Consider the following 22,751-nt stretch of genomic DNA (forward strand, 5'->3'; position numbering starts at 1 on the left):
TCTCATGAATGTGCAGCCCTGTATAGAGGACCAACGGCCAAGGTCAGAATTTTTCATTCAAAAACTTTCATAAGCCTGTTGATCTAAATGAAAGCCCCTTAATACAACATAAGGAAATTGTGTAGCTTTTATGGTTTTCATAATGACCGTTTAATAAACATAACGTGCAGTAAGAGCCTTTGTGTAAATTTAATTATTTTTCTTTTTTATGTTGTTGTTGTTGTTGTTGATGCGTTAGGCTGCATTCTACGACCTACGATCTTATGTTTTGAAATAAACTTTCTAAAAATTAATTTTCTAATGATTTTTAAGGACGTTATTGTCATGAATCCGGTCTTCGAACTTCCGTTCACTCACCACCAGAGGTCACCTGCTCACTACATGGACTCTCACATTACACAGACTGTTACACATACCCTGGACTACATTCCCTATCATCCATTACACTGATTGCACACAGCTGTCATCAATCTCCTGCTCACCTGAAAACAATCACACCATGCACCTGAGACCAATTACACACACAGCTACAATCAATCAGACACGCTTTATAAGCATTGGACTTCCTCTCTCGAACTGCTGAGTATTGTTCTGCGTTTCTCACTCTCCCAGTGTTAGCTGCGAAACGGAGCCAGTCTATTTTCCTAGTTTAGTCTAGTCTTTCCTTGCCTGTTTTCCCGTGTATCGATCTCTGCCTTTGTTTTTGGATTACCCTGCCGTCTTGCCATTGGGACTCTGTTTGCCCTTGCCTGGACTATTATCTGTGCCTGGATTATCTCTTTCTGCCTAGCTCTATGGATATTGTCTGCTGATCGGAGACCCTTGCTTGCCCTTGGATTATTCTTGTGTCTTGCCCATACCATACTTGTTTCCTACTGTTTCGACCATGTCAAGGAATAAAAGCTTGCATATAGGTCCGCATGTCTCGCATCTGTCACTCCGTTACAGTTATAATGTTACTGTTATCTGCAAACTGTCCCTTTGCGTCAACTGGCGGTAGTTTCATGAACGACTTTAACACGCGACTGACTTGCAGTTAACGCTGTGGCCCTGCGGCAGCGGTACACGTGGTGGTAATAGGCATTTTGGTTGTCCACCTAATGTGTGTGTGTGTGTGTGTGTATACAGTGGGTACGGAAAGTATTCAGACCCCTTAAATTTTTCACTCTTTGTTATATTGCAGCCATTTGCTAAAATAATTTAAGTTCATTTTTTTTCCTCATTAATGTACACACAGCACCCCATATTAACAGAAAAACACAGAATTGTTGACATTTTTGCAGATTTATTAAAAAAGAAAAACTGAAATATCACATGGTCCTAAGTATTTAGACTCTTTGCTGTGACACTCATATATTTAAATCAGGTGCTGTCCATTTCTTCTGATCATCCTTGAGATGGTTCTACACCTTCATTTGAGTCCAGCTGTGTTTGATTATACTGATTGGACTTGATTAGGAAAGCCACACACCTGTCTATATAAGACTTTACAGCTCACAGTGCATGTCAGAGCAAATGAGAATCATGAGGTCAAAGGAACTGCCTGAAGAGCTCAGAGACAGAATTGTGGCAAGGCACAGATCTGGCCAAGGTTATAAAAAAAAATTTCTGCTGCACTTAAGGTTTCTAAGAGCACAGTGGCCTCCATAATCCTTAAATGGAAGACGTTTGGGACGACCAGAACCCCTTCCTAGAGCTGGCCGTCCGGCCAAACTGAGCTATCGGGGGAGAAGAGCCTTGGTGAGAGAGGTAAAGAAGAACCCAAAGATCACTGTGGCTGAGCTCCAGAGATGCAGTCGGGAGATGGGAGAAAGTTGTAGAAAGTCAACCATCACTGCAGCCCTCCACCAGTCGGGGCTTTATGGCAGAGTGGCCCGACGGAAGCCTCTCCTCAGTGCAAGACACATGAAAAAACACCTGAAGGACTCCAAGATGGTGAGAAATAAGATTCTCTGGTCTGATGAGACCAAGATAGAACTTTTTGGCCTTAATTCTAAGTGGTATGTGTGAAGAAAACCAGGCACTGCTCATCACCTGTCCAATACAGTCCCAACAGTGAAGCATGGTGATGGCAGCATCATGCTGTGGGGGTGTTTTTCAGCTGCAGGGACAGGATGACTGGTTGCAATCGAGGTAAAGATGAATGCGGCCAAGTACAGGGATATCCTGGACGAAAACCTTCTCCAGAGTGCTCAGGACCTCAGACTGGGCCGAAGGTTCACCTCCCAACAAGACAATGACCCTAAGCACACATCTAAAATAACGAAGGAGTGGCTTCACAACAACTCCATGACTGTTCTTGAATGGCCCAGCCAGAGCCCTGACTTAAACTCAATTGAGCATCTCTGGAGAGACCTGAAAATGTCTGTCCACCAACGTTTACCATCCAACCTGACAGAACTGGAGAGGATCTGCAAGGAGGAATGGCAGAGGATCCCCAAATCCAGGTGTGAAAAATTTGTTGCATCTTTCCCAAAAAGACTCATGGCTGTATTAGATCAAAAGGGTGCTTCTACTAAATACTGAGCAAAGGCTCTAAATACTTAGGACCATGTGATATTTCAGTTTTTATTTTTTAATAAATGTGCAAAAATGTCAACAATTCTGTGTTTTTCTGTCAATATGGGGTGCTGTGTGTACATTAATGAGGAAAAAAACGAACTTAAATGATTTTAGCAAAAGGCTGCAATATAACAAAGTGAAAAATTTAAGGGGGTCTGAATACTTTCCGTACCCACTATATATATATATATATATATATATATATATATCTGACCACTAGTGATGTTACGTTTTGTGCCGAGGCTTCGGAGTGTGTGTGTCGAGAAATCCTGGCAGCTTTCAGTGAAGCGTGTATTGAGGCTTGTATCAATTTATAGCGATGACGTCCGAAGACTCGCTTGGCCAGACTGGTTCAGGAAGTGGTTCAAATCATGCAAATTCACAGTCCTCTGCCTTGTTAAACTCAGTCACTTTCCAGTTTTAGACTAATAATATTGCCCCCCCGCCTTTTATGAGAAAAGGCTTGATTTACACACATTTGATAGCCCCATTCATTTCAAGCCAATATGTTTATTACACAATTATGTTGTATTATGCTATACAGTCATTATAAAATACACATTATATTCATATAAATAGATAAGTCCGTGTGAATTTTTTTTTTTTTAAAAACATTATTTCTAAGCATTAACTGGCGCAAAACAGTGCATCATAGATCACATCAGGTCATCTGTAATGTATCTGCATGTTTTACACTCTTTGGCCACCAGGTGGTATTGTGAGCAAATGAAGCCTCATGAAATGAACCCTTTTGTGAACCACTTGGCTGAAAAGCTTCAATGCTTCATAAGGCTTCATCTTGCCATCACTACTGACCACAGGTTCTCAATGGGATTGAGATCCGGGGAGTTGCCTGGCCATTGATCCAAAATTTCAATGTAATGATCTTTGAGACACTTCTTTATGAAACTTACTTTGTGACATGGTGCTTCATCATGCTGGAAAATGCACGGATCATCACCAAACTGTTAATGGATTGTTGGAAGAAGTCGCTCTTGTAGGACGTTTTGATACCATTCTTTATTCATGGCAGAGTTTTTGGGCATAATTATGAGAGAGCCCACTACCTTGGTTGAAAAGCAACCCCACACATGGATGGTCTCAGGATGCTTCACTGTTGGCTCAACACAGGACTCATGGTAGTGTTCACCTTTTCTTCTCCGAACAATTGATTTTCCAGATGTTCCAAATAGTCGGAAGGGCGCTTCATCAGAGAAAATAACTTTGCACTAGTCTTCTGCTGTCCAATCCTTGTACTTCCTACAGAAGTTCAGTCTGTCCTTGACGTTTTTCTTGGAGAGAGGTGGCTTCTTTGCTGCCCTTCTTGACACCAGGCCATTGTCCAAAAGTCTTGGCCTCACTGTGCGTGCAGATGCTCTCACACCAACCTGCTGCCATTCCTGAGCAAGATCTGCACTGGTGTAACATTTCACCTGACTAGTACTCATTCATACTTTCACATGTGCTGCTGATATGATTAGACAATTAATGTTAGCTGGTCATTTTGTGTCAGGATCAAAAAACATGAACACCACAACAGATTAAGCAGCAAACTTTGCAAAACACAAATTTTCTGTCATTGCCAAAACTTTTGGCCTTGACTGTATATGATATATATCATTATATTATTTCATTTTTTTCCAATTACAAGTTTTTTTTTATATAAAACATTTATTCTGCAGTTAAGGTGTTAATGTCACCCAATGGCATGAACATACTAATGAATATACTAAAGTCAATCAAAGGCTATGAGCTTCAATTACAACTTTGTAACATTTGCTCAGTTGGTGGCCCAAAAGCATCATAAGCCTAAGAAGTTTGTGAAAATGATTGTTTGACTGATCATAATATTACGGTCTGTTTCCCAAAAGCATCGTAACTTAAGTAGCACTTGAAAATTATCATAGATCTACGAGTGCTCTATAGTAATTGTAAAGCCCTAAGTGCATCATAAGATGACAGAGTTATGAGGTCACCTGCAGGACGATCGGCAGATTACACCTTTAACTTTATTCAAGTACAATGTGATTATAATATGTTTTGTTTGTACTTTATTGTACACTTTATTACTCTTTTTTTAAATGAATTTATGAATTAAATAATTAAAAAGGGCAGACAACTAAACAACAACAAAAAAAAAACATAGAAATACACATCTAAATTAAATGAATGAACGGAAAAATTAATAACAGAGAATTGCAGTACTTTGTAGTGCCCTCCTCATTTTTGCCAAGCTTGCAAAATCCTGCCACTTCTTGCAGACCTCCTTGCCTCCTTCCTCTTTTAACACCCCTGGTTACTGTTAATTTGGTAGCAATGTCCTCCCAGATAATTTTTTTCTTTATTTGTATCGTGTCCTTTAAATCTGGTGAAAATAACATCTTTGTTTTGCTCTACCTCCTCTAGGAGGACATTAATTTAACCTTTTTGATAGGTATCTTTTGTTTTGTTTTTTTATCGTTCTGCCGCCGCGAGTGCCGCCGCCGCGTCTGCAAAGTGCATTTGCAGCTTTTGACCGCTGAGTGGCGCTTTAACCACAAGTTATCAAACAAGCGCATCAAAGGACATTTTTGCAAATAGCCGTCAGCTTTGCCTCACCGATGTGTTACATTTGATGGCTGCAGTCGGGGAAAATGAAAGAAAAACACTCTAGTTAAAATATTTAATTTTCACAGATGAAAGTTTAGTACTTGAAGTTAGGGTTAGGGTTATTTGAAATAAAAGTGGTAGCCTATTTTAGTGAGCTAGGCTACATGGATTTATATGCAAAATGTCAATATTCTCAATATTCTTATTGGGAAAAATTCAAATATTCAATATTCTTATTGGGAAAAAGATATCTGTCTGTACACTGATTAAGAAATTGTTGCGTGTTTTATAAATTATTTTCTTTATTTTAGCAAAACATGAGGCACAGTATAATTTCGCTCCCATTATTTAGGCCTAATTAAAACAAGAAATGAATAAATTAAACCTGCACAATTTAGCTAAATCATTGAAGCTCTAAAGAATGGACGGATTAATAAAACGTCCTCCCGTTTAAACTCACGTTCTCTCATTATAATCAACAAAATGCACACAATGTAAAAAAGAGCTTCATTAATTGACAACTTCAGTGATTTTAAAAGGAGCCTTCTTTACTTGCTTTCATATAATTTAAGTAAAGTAAAAAAATAATAATAAATAAATTGCAGTCACATTTAAATGCAGGTGTGTATCATATTCCTTAAAATATCAGAGTGCAAGATTTGCGCGTGATGCTAAATGGACGCACAGCATTTCTTCTTATTTGCCTACATATTTTATCTTCATTACAAATCTTGTTTGGTTTTATTTTGGATAATTGCATGTAAACAAAATTATTTACTTTGTAATGCATATGCAAAATGTGAATTATTATTCATATTCAAGTGTTTGTGCAAAAATTATTAATGCGCATGCATGACAGGGAGGCACCCTATTGATCACTTGAATTTTTTCCTGATAATGAAATAACTTAAAATTTGGGTGTCTCACATACATGAGAAATATATCTACAGAAAGCTTGAAATGTCTACTTTTAAACAAACCAATTCAAAACGAAAGCATAATGTAATCTGTGAAGTAATCATGTAATCATTCCATTTCTCATTTTCAAGGTGCATCCATGTGGAGAAAGTCAGCACTTTGAATTTCATCTTGCAGCCGACAAGAAAACATTTGTTTATTAATAAATAATTAAAATGTCTCCTTTTTTTACAATTATTAAGCTACTTCTGCCTGTGCTTTGTGGCAAACTTAATGCGTGTGCTTGAGCGCGGAATATATTAAGGCTCATTATTGTTTATAGATGTAAATTTAATATAAACCTGCAATTAGTTGAATAATGACAAATGAACAACTATTAGCCTAACGAGAAAAATCTTATGTGGGGACAGACCTATTAAATACCCTCTAGACATCTCTGTTAAAGTTTTTAAAGCATTTTATACGCTTTGCATAAATTCTGTTTTCAGAACAGTCCGTAATGGAGAGATACCTTAACACAGATTTTTCCTCTGAAACACACACAAAAAAAAAATGAAATAAAATTTATATTTTATGTTTTGAGAATGGCCAACCCTTAATGTTGCTTCTGGTTTGTGCATTGTAAATCACAGAAAGTCTACAAAATATATTGTCTCCAAAAAATCTGGTCTTTTTTGTCACGTCTGTAATGCATGTGTATTTCCCAAATCTAAAATAGCCTATAAAACATGTTCATAGCTGGATACTTTACTGATGTCTGGACTCTGTTTGGGATTTAGAAAAACATAAAGAGATGGTTCAATATATTGGTAATGAATAGGCTACATTCTGTGAGAATTTTTATTTCATACTCTAAAAAATATTGTATGGACACAACAAAATAAAATTAACGCAACAGTTTGTATCTTTTTTTTTTTTTTGAGTTAAGGCAACTTCCTCTGAAATTAAGTTATAATAACTAATAAACTAAATTGCGCTATACAGTAGTAAAAATTTGAAGTGGATCAAAACCTTTCTTCAAAGTTGTCCTAAAACCAATATGACTAGGCAATTGTCCTATCTAAACCGGCTCTGCAAGTTTGAAACCCTCATAAGACACTGTCCATATGAAAGAGCAAGAAATTCACACCTTTATTTCGACCCCCACAAGCTATATAGAACTACCCCCAAAAAAACCCAACCCCCTCCAGCTGAACTGAATTTGGTCCGTTTTTTAGCTGTGAGGAACGGTGTGTTTTCATGTTACTGGGTTGAAACATGCCTGCACTCACAGCAGCCATACTCTTTTTATTCATTATTTTCTCGCAGCCCTTATTATTATTTTCACAAGACCATAATAATAACAAATTATCAATTGTTATTTGTGAATGTAGGCGTTTGAGGCAGGTTTTAAGACCAAGCAGAATCCTCCATCAGCTGCTCCCGCTTCACAGCAAGCGACTTGTGCTAACTGCACCCAGGTTCACCGTCTGCGGTTTGACTTTACAAAATCAGTTTGAGGCGAATACAACTTATTGATCATGAGCCCAACATTTAGCAAGGCAGAAAACATACCCGAAGGAAGACGTATTTCATTGTAAATTAATGCTGTTAAATAGAGAGAGAGAGAGAAAAAAAACCTAGTGTAGGCTATTCTTAAACTTGGAGCTCATTATATTGAAGTCCAAATCCAAACACCAGAAGCAACCTACACTCTCTAAGTGTTCTTTCATTGAAAAGTATGCATTTTGTTTATTCACAGGGTATATGGTTGTAATAATATTTTAGTTGAAAACTTTAAGTGCCAGTGTTTAAAAAAAATGCTTTATTGACTAACGTTTCATAGACCTTCAGTTGTTATGCTTTAAAATTCCATGCCATTTGTAATTTCACAGTATTTTCACCTCCTAAATTACTACCTCAATTCTATAATGGTAAAATTGACTCATTTTTTATGACATTTAATTTATTTTTATTTTTTTAGAATAACTGTAGCCTACATAAATGGGTGAAGCAAAATAAATATGATAACTTTTTAACTGCAGGCAGATATAGGCCTACATTATTGTACATTACAAATATTTGGATCGTCCCTTATTCTGCCCCTTATTTTCTTAAAGAATAAACACTTATTTTCTACAAGAATAAACATTATAAATAAAGAATAAAAGAAAGAATCTCAATTAGCCCTAATTTTCCATTTCTGAAGTTAACTGGCAACGCTAATGATAATGTAATTATCTTTTGACTCCCTGACAGTGGCACCTTCCTCAAAACTGCACTTAATGCAAAACAATAGTAATTTTAATGAAATTATTTATATTTTTTTATTATTATTAATATACTGTAACATCGAGGCGAGGCCAGGCAGAGTCAATACCACAATAGCAGTCCAAATCCCAATCCATACCCAAGGGAGACGAGTAAGCAGGCAAAAGGTCCAAACACAATAATCAGTCCAAATCAGGCTATCAATCCAAAGGGGCAATCCAACAATCGTAAAACAACAACTCAGGCAGAATCATACACAGAACAGGCAGGCAGAATAACAATGGAAACACTTGGTAAGGCAGGTAAACTGGCAATACTTCACAATGAGCAAACACACAGTCTCTTGTTAAATACTGATCAAACAGGAAATGAACGTAGAAGCAGAGGGAGGGGTACACAGTCAATACTCAGGTGAGGGCTCCCTCTGCTGGTGCGGTGTTACAGAACCCCATCCCCGTGGTCGTGGTGCTGGTTGATCGGGTCTGGCTCGATGAAAGTCCTCCATGAGAGAGGGATCCAGAATGTCGCTGGAGGCGACCCACGATCTCTCCTCAGGTCCATAGCCCTCCCAGTCCACCAAATATTGAAGCTGACCCCCCTCTCTGTCTTGAGTCCAGTAACTTATTTACCTTTTTAAGCTGGAGTTCCATCAACATCCAGCGGCGGTGGTGGTTCTCGAGCCTCATTGTCGGGGTCAGCCTCCAGGTGGACCGGTTTGAGGAGTGAAACATGAAAGGATGGAGAGATACGATAGTTAGCGGGAAGCTCTAAATTGTATGTGACCTCATTTATTCTTAGAATTTTGAAAGGACCAACATACAGTAGGTGGACATCCAAAACGTTGCTTCTACCGCCGCACGTACCTCCGCCGCGGCGTCTGCAAAGTGCATTTGCAGCTTTTGACCGCTGAGTTGCGCTTTAATCACAGGTTTTCAAACAAGCGCATCAAAGCACATTTTCGCAAATAGACGTCAGCTTTGCCTCACCGAAGTGTTATATTTGATTGCAGTCGGGGAAAATGAAAGAAAAAATATTTCATATTCACAGATGAAAGTTTAGTCCCTATGATGATATGTGCGTTTCTTAGAACGAATTCAAGCAGGACACATGTCAAGCCTATGAGCCTGTGCTTATATTTTCCCTACACCATATTTTAGATTAGACACATTTAAATAGTGTGCAGTATTATTTATATAATATGAATTATGTGTTATATTATTAAAAAGAAAATGTGGTTTACTTTGCATCAGAGCATTAAAAGTGATAGCCTATTGTGAGCTAGGCTTGCGTGTTCTATAAATTATTTTCTTTATTTTAGTAAAACGTAAGGCACTGTATAATTTTGGCTCCCATTATTTAGGCCTAATTAAAACAAGAAACTAATAAATTAAAACCTGCACGATTTAACTAAATCATTGCAACTCTAAAGAATGGATGGATTAATAAAACGTCCTCACTTATCAACAAAGTGCACACGATGTAAAAAAAAAAAAAAAAGAGCTTCATTAATTGACAACTTCAGTGATTTTAAATGGAGTCTTCTTTGCTTGCTTTCATATAATTTAAGTAAAGTAAAAATAAATAAATAAAAATAAATAAATAAATTGCAGCCGCATTTAAATGCAGGTTTGTATAATATTCCGTAAAATATCAGTGCAATATTTGCTCTGCGTGATGCTGAGTGCATGCGCAGCATTTATACTTATTTATCTACATATTTTATCTTCATTACGAATCTGGTTTGGTTTTATTTTGGATAATTGCATGTAAAAAAATTATTTACTTTGTAATGCATATGCAAAATGTGAATTATTATTCATATTCAAGTGTTTGTGCAAAAATTATTAATGCGCATGCATGACAGGGAGGCGCCCTCTCGATCACGTGATTTTTTTTCCTAATAATGAAATAACTGAAAATTGTGGCGTCTCACATACATGAGAAATATATCTACATAAAGCTTGAAATGTCTTTTAAAACGAATCAATTCAAAACGAAAGCATTATGTAATCTGTGAAGGTTGTATTTCTGTTTAAAGGCGCGTCCATGTGGAGAGAGTCAGCACTGTGAATTTCATCTTGCGGCCGACAAGCAAACATTTGTTTATTAATAAATAATTAAAATGTCTCCTTTTTCATAATTATTAGGCTACTTCTGCCTGTGCTTTGTGACGAACTTAATGCATATTCTTGAGCGTGGAATATATTAAGGCTGGATTACAGTTGTAAATTTAATATAAATTTGCGATTAGTTGAATAATGACAAATTAACGACTAGTAACTAGAAAAATCTTACATGGGAAGTAGACCTATTAAATACCCTCTAGACATCTCTGTTAAAGTTTTTAAAGAATTTTATACGCGTTTGCATAAATTCTTCCTTCAGAACGGTCTGTAATGGAGAGATGCCTTAACACTGATTTTTCCTCTGAAACACAAAAACGAAAATTTAAATAAAATAAATATTTTATGTTTTGAGAATGATTGGGCTCAAGCCTCCCCCGCGCATTTGAGACATGCTGCCGAGCAGAGTATGAGCGAGTGATTCTGACTGAAGAGGAGCGGATTTTTTAAAAGTCAGGAGCGTCGTGGTTTTCACTCGCTCCAGCACCGCTCCATCACGAATACAATTCATGCCAACAGCCCGTAATATAACTGCATATTTAGCAAGAATTCACATGATAATCATATTTAGCTATAGTTTGATACACATAATCTCTCCGATCAGAAGACTATAATGACGGCAATTGTCGAGCGGGATGTTACAGGCTAGTTCTCAAGGAATTTGTCTTCCTTTTTCTGATTATTTTCGGGTTAAAAGCATGATTTAAACAGATACAGCACATTCACACGTAATCGATGTCGCAATAATGCATTCAAACAAATGTAATCTTACAGTAGGCTACTTCATCTGTAACTGATTTTGAATGAGCAGAAATCTGTAACAAATGCATCGATCTGTAGATAAAATAACTGACGAAAATGTAAACTGTTATTTTCATCACAAACAAAATTTGCACAGCAGAAAGCAGCAATTATACCTTTTAATGCTGACAATTTTATTAGTTTGGCGTTTGGTAGGACAAAAAGTTTGCACACAATAGCCTAATCCCCTTTGAAACTCTCCTGTAATTTTATTTATTTATTTTTTATTTTATTTTTATAAGCTATTATGAACATAACATTTCAACTTTAGCCACGGAGTGAAGGCGGAGCAGTGTTTCTGGTATCAATGAATGCGGAGCTTAGTGATTATTAAATGCTCGGAGCGCGGAGGGAAATTGTTGCTGCTCCACTCCGCTCACATAGGCCTACTGTACTGCCGAGTGAGAGAGATGTTTCGCCCTATATGAACAAGGCCGTCCGGTGTAGACACGGTTAGACAGTGTCTGCTATATTTACAAATAATTTATATAAGAAATAAAAATAAATACATAACCTAAACCAGCGGCATAACGAGATGAAAATATAGACTAGAAAACTGACTTAGGCCTACACTTGGTCTGTCCTCCGTCCATGACACTGACTCACTGCGGAGCTGCCAGTTTTAATCTGAACAGCTCTTAAAGCCGAGTGGATGCCATGATGGGCTAGTATATATTTTTGTATTAAAACTTGTTTTGAACAATTTCTTTGTCATTTGAATATTGATTTTAAGTAGGGAGGCAAAAAAAAAAAATCGATTTAAATTGTAAATCGTATTTTTTTGTGAAAAAAATCGAGGGTTTTTTTTTGGCCATAGGCCTATAGCTCAGCCCTAATGCAACAGTTTTTTTTTTTTTTTTTTTTTTTTTTTTTTTTTAAGTTAAGAGTTAAGGCAACTTCCTCTGAAATTAAGTTATAATAACTAATAAACTTTATTGCGCTATACAGTAGTCAACATTTGAAGTGATCAAACCTTTCTTTAAAATTTGTCCTAAAACCTGTTCTGCAAGTTTGAAAACCCTCATAAGACTGTCCATATGAAAGAGCAAGAAATTCACACCTTTATCTCGACCCCCACAAGCTATACAGAACTACTTCCCGCACCCCCTCCAGCTGAACTGAATTCGGTCTGTTTTTGGGCTGTGAGGAACGGTATGTTGTCATGTTACTGGGTTGAAACATGCCTGCACTCACAGCAGCCCTTCTCTTTTTATTCATTATTTTCCCGCAGCCCATATTATTATTTTCACTAGACCAAAATATAAATCAAATTATCAATTGATAATTAATCATTATTTTTGCCAAAATCATTGTTATTTGTGAACGTAGGCATTTGCGGAAGGCTTTAAGACCAGGCGGAATCCTCCGTCTGCTGCTCCCGCTTCACAGCGAGCGTGACTCGCGCTAACTGACCCAACATTTAGCAAGGCAGGAAAACATTCAGTCTGCCTGAAGGAAGACGTATTTCATTGTAAGTTAATGCTGTTAAATAGAGATTAAAACAAACAAACAAACAAAAAAATACAACTAGTGTAGGCTATTCTTAAACTTGGAGCTCATTATATTGAAGTACAAATCCAAACACCAGAAGCAACCTACACTCTCAGTGTTCTTTCACTGAAAAGTATGCATTTTATTTATTTATTTATTCACAGGCTATATGGTTGAAATAGTAATATTTTAGTTGAAAAAAACAATAACCACCATTTAAAAAAAAAAATGCATCAAATGTTTCATAGACCTTCAGTTGTCATGCTTTAAAATCCCATGCCATTTGTAATTTCACTGTATTTTAACCTCCTAAATTACTACCCCAATTCTATAATGGTAAAATGTATTCAGACCGATGGCATTTTTTATGACATTATTTATTTTTATATTTTTAGAATAGGCTAATTGTAACATAAATGGATGAATCAAAACAAATATAACCTTTTAACTGCAGGCAGATATAGACCTATATTATTGTACATTACAAATATTTGGATCCCTTATTTTATTAAAGAATAAATACTTATTTTCTTCAAGAATAAACATTATAAATAAATAATTAAAGAAAGAACCTCTATTAGCCCTGATTTGTAGGTTGTAGGAGATATGCGAGTGATTCATAGATTTAAAAAAGAAAAAAGTGGATGCTTGGTTTCAGAAAACGAATACAGCTCGTAAAAAATGCTATGATGAAAAAGTCATGCTAACTTATTAATTCATAGAAATAATTTAATTAAAAAAAATTTTTTTTCGAGATAAATTGAATTTCAATACTATTAAACTGACTTTAAAATCTCAAGGAATTTATAAGTTGAAACGGTAAAATGTCACAGTGCATGCTAGCCTAAATGAACTTGTATCTTGTATAGTATCCGAAGACTTGAGTGCATGTTAGCATAAAACTAACAATATAATTAGATTTTTTTTTTTTAAATGAACAATTCCTGTATAAAATGTGACAGCAACCATTAAATCAAAAATTTTGAAATCGTCCACAGCTGAGCATCGCAGGAGGCAGATCTGAAGTTATATTTGTTTGTTCACGAAGTGAATGTGATGCACAAAGTAATTTTTAGATGCAATGGAAAAATAAAAGCTGGATAAAAACATACACGAAAACCCGCTAAAAAATAAATTACATTTGTGAGAGTTGCATTTTATTACATTCAGAAATAATAACGGCAGGCCTAAAAGTGCTATAGGCTAATGTACCAACAGGACATTTTTAGTTCCCTTCACTTTACAACAAATCCTTTAAATTTAAAAAAAATTATCAGAACAAGAATTACAAATATATAATTCTAATGGATAAATATAATTGCAGCAGGCTATATAATAATATAGGCTTATAAACAACAACAAAAATAATAATAATAATTAAAAATAATTTAAAGCGATACATTATGTTGGGCTTATCTCTCTCATTCGGGACAAATCCAAACATGTTGCCCATTTGAAGCTAAACTCTTATTCATTAGGTAAAACAGGCTTTGGATTTCACACGTTTCAGTATCGACGAAAAAAAAAAAAAAAATAATAATTAGCAAAAATTATGCCAAAGTGGCCCGCTGCTCGCGCCGCATGGCTCGGTGAACGACTGCTGTTTCCAATGAATATGTGCGCGTGCGGCACCAGCGCGATCAAAGTCACAATTCACAATTATTGGTCACACAGTAAAGGCATAATTCAAAATGCAAAGTGTGAGCAGTTTGAAAAATCAAGAATAATAACAGAGTTAATAAGAATTATTTGTAAATGCTGGACCGTTCTCATTTCGCTCTGCAAATGGAACCTGAAGATTAATATTATTATTATTATTATTTTTAAACCAAGAATGAACCTAAATGAAAACATTTTAATCCGTATATATATATATATATATATATATATATATATATATATATATATATATATATATATATATATATATATATATATATATATGAAACTTATACTTTTAAAAACAAAAGCATGCATAAGAGCCTTTGTGTAAAGGTTTATTTTTTTTTATTTTTTGATGAGTAGACTGTAGCCTAAGACTATCCTATTTTTAATGGCTTTTAAGGATGTTATAATGTATATTATAATGCTATTGTTGTTTTACGTCTTTCCTTTCATTTTACAATTACATTCAGTTCGCAATCCGTCCCTTTGCGCCACCTGGCGGTAGTTTCGCGAATGATTTTAACACGCGACTGATTTGCAGTTAATGCCGCGGCCCTGCGGCGGCGGTACGCGCGGTGGCATTCCCCATTTTGGTTGTCTACCATCTGTACCTGGGGCTGAGCTTCCTGCTTGGTAGCCGCAATTTAAGGTCCCTTGTAGAGAGCCAGACCCACTGTCCTGGTTGGTAGGGAGGATGTGGGCGACGTCGTTTGTTGGCCTGGAGTTCCTGTATTCTCACAGCTCTCTGAAGATGTATGTGTGCGCTGCCCCACACCCTCTCATTACTCCGGATAAAGGCAGGTCTGTGAAAAAGTCAATAGATAGATGGGACCAGGGACGTCGTGGGATGGGCAGTGGTTGGAGGAGACCTGAAAGTAACTCCTTGGGGGACTTTGATTGGGCACAGACTTGATAGGCTTTGAAATAAGTGGTGACATCCTTGGTCATCGAGGGCCACCAGAATGAATTTTGCAGTAAATTAAGAGTGTGGGATATTCCTGGATGGCCAGAGCTGATAGAAGTGTGAACCCATTGAATTACTCTGTGACGTAGATTTTGTGGAACATACTGTTTATCTGGTGGGCAGTTGACAGGTACTGGCTCTTGTAGTTGTTCCCTTTGTATTTCCTTCATTATACCTCAGGTGATAGGAGTGATCACAATAGAAGGGAGTATGCATTCTGGTGTGAGGTTTTCGATGGGGAGATCATACTGCCTAGATAGAGCATCTGCCTTACTATTCTTACTGCCTGGACGATATGTCACTATAAACTGGAATCGGGGGAAGAAAAGGGACCAGAGAGCTGGTGTGGGTTTAGTCGTTTGGCACTTTTGATATACTCAAGAGTTTTTGTGGTCAGTTATTACCTGAAAGGGGTGGACTGCCCCTTCTAACCAGTCTCCATTGCTCAATGGCTGTTTCATGGACAATAGTTCTTTGTTCCCAACATCATAATTTCTTTCAGCTGCAGTTAACTTTCTAGAGAAGAATGCACATGGATACAGTTTACTGCGTTGGCCATGGCGCTGGAAGAGCACAGCCCCGATTACGCAGTCCAAAGCATCTACCTCCATCACAAATGGAAGAATAGGGTCAGGATGTTTCAGGATGGGGGGTGTGGGAAACTTTGCCTTCAGTGTATTGTATGCCTGGGCTGGCTTCCTCAGTCCACTTCAACTTCGAAGGCTTTCCTTTTGAGAGGGATATCAGAGGGGAAGTAATCATACTGTAATTTCTGATGAAGCATCTATAAAAGTTGGCAAACCCCAGAAACCTTTGAAGCTCTTTTAGGGTGGATGGTTGTGGCCATTCCGTGACTGCCTTGACCTTGGATTCATCCATTTTTACTCCTTGGTGACTAATACGGTAACCCAGGAATGACATCTGTCTGACATGAAACTCACATTTTTCTGCCTTGATGTACAGTTGGTTTGCTAGTAGTCGAGAGAGGACGGTCCTGACATGGCTGATATGTTCATCTTCAGACTTTGAGTAAATCAAGATGTCGTAAATGTAGGCTATTACTTAATGGTTCAAAAGGTCTTGGAAAATCTCATTAATGAACGACTGGAAAACAGCTGTAGCATTGGCAAGCCCATAGGGCATAACCTGATATTCATAGTGTCCCCTAGTGGTGAGGAAGCCAGTTTTCCATTCGTCACCCTTGTTGATTCTGATCAAATTATATGCACTCAGTAGGTCAAGTTTGGTGTAAATGGTAGCCTCACGGAGCTGTTCTAGGGCTAAAGGAACCAGTGGTAGGGGGTAGTGGAACTTCACGGTGACATCGTTAAGTCCTCTATAATTAATACAAGGCCTTAATCCTCCATCTTTCTTTTCAACGAAGAAAAAACCTGCTGCAGCTGGAGACGTGGAGGGTCAAATGAATCCTGAGCTTAAGGCCTCTTCAATATATTCTTCCATGACTTGGGTTTCTTTTCTAGACAGAGGGTAAATCTTACCCTTTGGAGGCATTGCACTGGGAAGAAGATCGATGGCACAGTCCCAAGGATGATGAGGTGTTAATTGTGTTGGTTTTACTAAAAACCTCTACCAGATCGTCATAACATTTGGGAATGTTGACTGCCTTGTTCATTTCTGGGCTTTCTATGCTAGTAGTGAAACATGATTGGGGAACTTGGGAAAAACAATGGTTCTCACAGAAAGGGGACCACTTGGTCAACTCACCCTGATGCCAGGAAATGATGGGGTCATGAATGGATAGCCATGGATATCCAAGGATCACTTCATGTTTGGGGAATCAATGACATACAATGAGATTAATTCTTGGTGAAACAAACCAACTTGGATTATTAATGGCTTGGTCTGATGAAATATCCCCTCTCCAATGGAGGTATCGTTGACAGCTTTGATCTTGATCGGAAAATTGCATGGTTGGGTAGGAATATCATATTTTTTGATGAGATCTTTGTTAATGAGGTTCAAAGCTGCTCCAGACTCGATCATTGCTGTTAAAGAAATAGAAATATCTTCAGTTTTTAGTTTAATAGGGAGCTTGAAGGACTTGTTACTTGGGAATGAAAAGTGTTCAATATTTACCTAGAGAAGTTGTTTGGGCCTTGTGTGGGCACCCCTGACTGCGATGGCCTGCTTCACCACAGTAAAAACATAGTCAGAGTTGACGTTGCCTCATCCTTTCCTCCTCAGATAATCTGGAAAGACCTAGTTGCATCGGTTCATCACTTGGCTTGGTGGTTGATGTTGTGATAGGTTGAATGATGGCTGGAGGAACATGTTTAAATTCTCTCGTATTTTTTCATTTTTTTTTTCGGGGCTTGTCTCATCAGATTGTCAATTTTGATGGTGAGAGTTACAAAGTCAGAAAACGATAAATTCTTCCCGTTACAAACCAACTCTGCCTGCAGATCAGTGTTGAGGCTCTGTTGAAATAAAGCCTTCATGGAAACATCATTCCATCCGCTCTGAGCAGCGAGGGTTCTAAACATGATGGTGTATTCGGCGGCTGTATGGTTACCTTGTGACATTTGAAGAATCTGGGTTGATATCCTTGCCCCAGCGGGATATTCAAACACTTCTCGCAGTTGTTGGATGAAATAATCAAAAGATCTTCTAAATCGCACATCCATTTCCCAAACTGCCGCAGCCCAGTAGATCACCTTGCCAGATAATAAAGTCATCAAGAAAATGCATTTCTTTTCATCAGACACAAACTAGTCTTCCTGGTTATTGAAGTAAATCTTGACTTGAGATCCATCAAATTTATCAGGTAATGCAAAGCTTAGGGAGCGGTACACAGTCAGTACTCAGGCGAGGGCTCCCTCTGCTGGTGCGGTGTTACATATACATACAAAGAGTATACAAAATACACATACAGACTAACAAAAAAAAACAAAAAAAACAACATAGAACAAGCTAAGTAAAAATAAATAAAAAAGACCAGCAAAAAGAACTCATATTTATATATAGGTTTTGATTTTTTTCGTTTCTTCCCTAAACATTTGATTGATGATAATTTTGGTATGTCAGATTGATTGCAGTCCCTCAGATTTGTTCAGTTCAAACCATAACGTTGTGTTTTTGTGTGTTTGGTTTTTTCTGCAGCAACAGTGACATTGAACACAACTGCCTCACAGCCAGGAGTCGGAGGTAAAGATGATGGGGAGGATGAAACTCCACTATATTACCACTTAGTTATCTCATCAAAATGACAAACAAATAACCAAAAAAATCTAATGACCTGTTCTTCTATCTTTATATTGTTTGTGATTAATAGCCGTCAGGTTGGTGAATGGACCCAACCTCTGTTCTGGAAGAGTGGAGGTTTTCCACAATGAAATCTGGGGAACAGTGTGTGATGATCTGTGGGATTCAACAGACGCGGCAGTGGTGTGTAGAGAACTGGGCTGTGGGAATGTGACAGAGGCAAAGAGCTCTGCTTATTTTGGACAAGGTTCTGGACAAATCTGGTTGGATGATGTTCAGTGCCGTGGGAATGAATCAACACTGAAAAACTGTTCATCACTTGGATGGGGATCACATAACTGTGGGCACCAAGAAGATGCTGGAGTCATCTGCCAAGGTGAGTCAAACACATTTATACAACCGTTGTGTAGCTATGATGTTGTACAGGACTTTTTCTCATTAGTAATACAACAGCATTTCATGATCCAAATAACATGATCTACTTTAATGAACCAATATATCATTAGAATATTTCATTCTTTTTTTTTTTTTTTTTTTTCCAACGGCACAACAAAGTTTTCAATTATGTACCATTTATTCCTCAATTATGGGGTCAAGCTCACAAACAGCCAGGGTTGCCAGGTTTTCACAACAAAAGCCACCAAATCGCTACTCAAAACGATCACAAATCCAGCCCAATCGTGTTCTGGGGGGTATTTTTGGTGGGGTTCCTGGTAAAATTTGCATTCCAGGGGCTAAATATCACATTACTGGGGTCGCTTTAACCCGCGGGAACAATGTTAAAGTAGCCAAATTCCGAGAGAAAACCACAGACCAGGCAACACTGCCAACAGCATGCATGCAGTACTGTTGAGTAGATTTGTTTGGTCATAGAACCCCCAGTGGTGACTTTAGGAAAAGTCGATTAAATGATATGAGTACATTTTGCTTCAATTGTAACTTTGTAACTTTTGCCCAGTTGGTGGCGTTAGCTAAATGAATTGGCCTGATCTCAATGTCAGACACTGAATTTTGTTCCAATTTGCAAAGGTACAACCTCACTTCTGACGTGGCATCGTTGCGGTCGACATTTTTAGCATGTTAACAGAAAATGGTATAGAGAATTAAAAACCCATTTTTTGTTTACCCTCCGTTTGAATATCACTTTCACTGTGGGAAAGATTATGCAAATGCAGAAATCCATTCTTGAACTCTTATAGACTTCAGTTATCTCTCTTTTTCTGAAATAGGCCAGGCACAAACTAGCGCAGCACCACGGACAGGTAATTATACACCTTTGAATTAGAACCAGATCTGAAATTTTCTCACAACCTGTAAAACAGCCTAAACATTTGATTGAACTGAACAAATCTGAGGGACTGCAATCAATCTGACATACCAAAATTATCATCAAACCATAACATTGTGTATTTGTGTGTTTGGTTTTTTCTGCAGTAACAGTGACATTTAATACAACTGCCTCACAGCCAGGAGTCGGAGGTAAAGATGATGGGGAGGATGAAACGCCACTATATTACCACTTAGTTATCTCATCAAAATGACAAACAAATAACCAAAAAAATCTAATGACCTGTTCTTCTATCTTTATATTGTTTGTGATTAATAGCCGTCAGGTTGGTGAATGGACCCAACCTCTGTTCTGGAAGAGTGGAGGTTTTCCACAATGGAATCTGGGGAACAGTGTGTGATGATCTGTGGGATTCAACAGACGCGGCAGTGGTGGTGTGTAGAGAACTGGGCTGTGGGAATGTGACAGAGGCAAAGAGCTCTGCTTATTTTGGACAAGGTTCTGGACAAATCTGGTTGGATGATGTTCAGTGCCGTGGGAATGAATCAACACTGAAAAACTGTTCATCAATTGGATGGGGATCACATAACTGTGGGCACCAAGAAGATGCTGGAGTCATCTGCCAAGGTGAGTCAAACACATTTATACAACCGTTGTGTAGCTATGATGTTGTACAGGACTTTTTCTCATTAGTAATACAACAGCATTTCATGATCCAAATAACATGATCTACTTTAATGAATCAATATATCATTAGAATATTTCATTCTTTTTTTTTATTTATTTCCAACGGCACAACAAAGTTTTCAATTATGTACCATTTATTCCTCAATTATGGGGTCAAGCTCACAAACAGCCAGGGTTGCCAGGTTTTCACAACAAAAGCCACCAAATCGCTACTCAAAACAAGCACAAATCCAGCCCAATCGTGTTCTGGGGGGTATTTTTGGTGGGGTTCTTGGTAAAATTTGCATTCCAGGGGCTAAATATCACGTTACTGGGGTCGCTTTAACCCGCGGGAACAATGTTAAAGTAGCCAAATTCCGAGAGAAAACCACAGACCAGGCAACACTGCCAACAGCATGCATGCAGTACTGTTGAGTAGATTTGTTTGGTCACAGAACCCCCAGTGGTGACTTTAGGAAAAGTCGATTAAATGATATGAGTACATTTTGCTTCAATTGTAACTTTGTAACTTTTGCCCAGTTGGTGGCGTTAGCTAAATGAATTGGCCTGATCTCAATGTCAGACACTGAATTTTGTTCCAATTTGCAAAGGTACAACCTCACTTCTGACGTGGCATCGTTGCGGTCGACATTCTTAGTATGTTAACAGAAAATGGTATAGAGAATTAAAAACCCATTTTTTGTTTACCCTCCGTTTGAATAACACTTTCAATGTGGGAAAGATTATGCAAATGCAGAAATCCATTCTTGAACTCTTATAGACTTCAGTTATCTCTCTTTTTCTGAAATAGGCCAGGCACAAACTAGCGCAGCACCACGGACAGGTAATTATACACCTTTGAATTAGAACCAGATCTGTTTTTCTCACAACCTGTAAAAACAGCCTAAACATTTGATTGAACTGAACAAATCTGAGGGACTGCAATCAATCTAACATACCAAAATTATCATCAAACCATAACATTGTGTATTTGTGTGTTTGGTTTTTTCTGCAGTAACAGTGACATTGAATACAACTGCCTCACAGCCAGGAGTCGGAGGTAAAGATGATGGGGAGGATGAAACTCCACTATATTACCACTTATTTATCTCATCAAAATGACAAACAAATAACCAAAAAAAATCTAATGACCTGTTCTTCTATCTTTATATTGTTTGTGATTAATAGCCGTCAGGTTGGTGAATGGACCCAACCTCTGTTCTGGAAGAGTGGAGGTTCTCCACAATGGAATCTGGGGAACAGTGTGTGATGATCTGTGGGATTCAACAGACGCGGCAGTGGTGTGTAGAGAACTGGGCTGTGGGAATGTGACAGAGGCAAAGAGCTCTGCTTATTTTGGACAAGGTTCTGGACAAATCTGGTTGGATGATGTTCAGTGCCGTGGGAATGAATCAACACTGAAAAACTGTTCATCACTTGGATGGGGATCACATAACTGTGGGCACCAAGAAGATGCTGGAGTCATCTGCCAAGGTGAGTCAAACACATTTATACAACCGTTGTGTATCTATGATGTTGTACAGGACTTTTTCTCATTAGTAATACAACAGCATTTCATGATCCAAATAACATGATCTACTTTAATGAACCAATATATCATTAGAATATTTCATTCTTTTTTTTTTTTTTTTTTTTTTTTCCAACGGCACAACAAAGTTTTCAATTATGTACCATTTATTCCTCAATTATGGGGTCAAGCTCACCAACAGCCAGGATTGCCAGGTTTTCACAACAAAAGCCACCAAATCGCTACTCAAAACAAGCACAAATCCAGCCCAATCATGTTCTGGGGGGTATTTTTGGTGGGGTTCCTGGTAAAATTTGCATTCCAGGGGGCTAAATATCACGTTACTGGGGCCGTGGGAACCCGCGGGGAACAATGTTAAAGTAGCCAAATTCCGAGAGAAAAACCACAGACCAGGCAACACTGCCAACAGCATGCATGCAGTACTGTTGAGTAGATTTGTTTGGTCACAGAACCCCCAGTGGTGACTTTAGGAAAAGTCGATTAAAGGCTATGAGTACATTTTGCTTCATTTGTAACTTTGTAACTTTTGCCCAGTTGGTGGCGTTAGCTAAATGAATTGGCCTGATCTCAATGTCAGACACTGAATTTTGTTCCAATTTGAAAAGGTACCGCCTCACTTCTGGCGTGGCATCGTTGCGGTCGACATTCTTAGTATGTTAACAG

General features: G+C 37.9%; 1 protein-coding gene across 5 annotated transcripts in view; it reads left to right on the forward strand.

Annotated features, from left to right (window-relative positions):
* LOC109058946 (scavenger receptor cysteine-rich domain-containing group B protein-like) overlaps positions 1-22,751 on the forward strand; it is a 44,752-nt gene that overhangs the window by 13,706 nt on the left and 8,295 nt on the right. For 3 of the 5 annotated variants that reach the window (XM_042744427.1, XM_042744418.1, XM_042744410.1), the window contains exons 4-11: positions 18,484-18,528; positions 18,656-18,961; positions 19,815-19,847; positions 20,020-20,064; positions 20,192-20,500; positions 21,351-21,383; positions 21,555-21,599; positions 21,728-22,033. In XM_042744427.1, coding sequence (XP_042600361.1) covers positions 18,484-18,528; positions 18,656-18,961; positions 19,815-19,847; positions 20,020-20,064; positions 20,192-20,500; positions 21,351-21,383; positions 21,555-21,599; positions 21,728-22,033 — 1,122 coding nt within the window. The remainder of the gene's footprint in view (positions 1-18,483; positions 18,529-18,655; positions 18,962-19,814; positions 19,848-20,019; positions 20,065-20,191; positions 20,501-21,350; positions 21,384-21,554; positions 21,600-21,727; positions 22,034-22,751) is intronic. The other 2 variants (XM_042744433.1, XM_042744439.1) reach the window with 2 other exon arrangements.

The sequence above is a fragment of the Cyprinus carpio genome, chromosome A4 (assembly GCF_018340385.1).
Source record: "Cyprinus carpio isolate SPL01 chromosome A4, ASM1834038v1, whole genome shotgun sequence".
Taxonomy (NCBI): domain Eukaryota; kingdom Metazoa; phylum Chordata; class Actinopteri; order Cypriniformes; family Cyprinidae; genus Cyprinus; species Cyprinus carpio.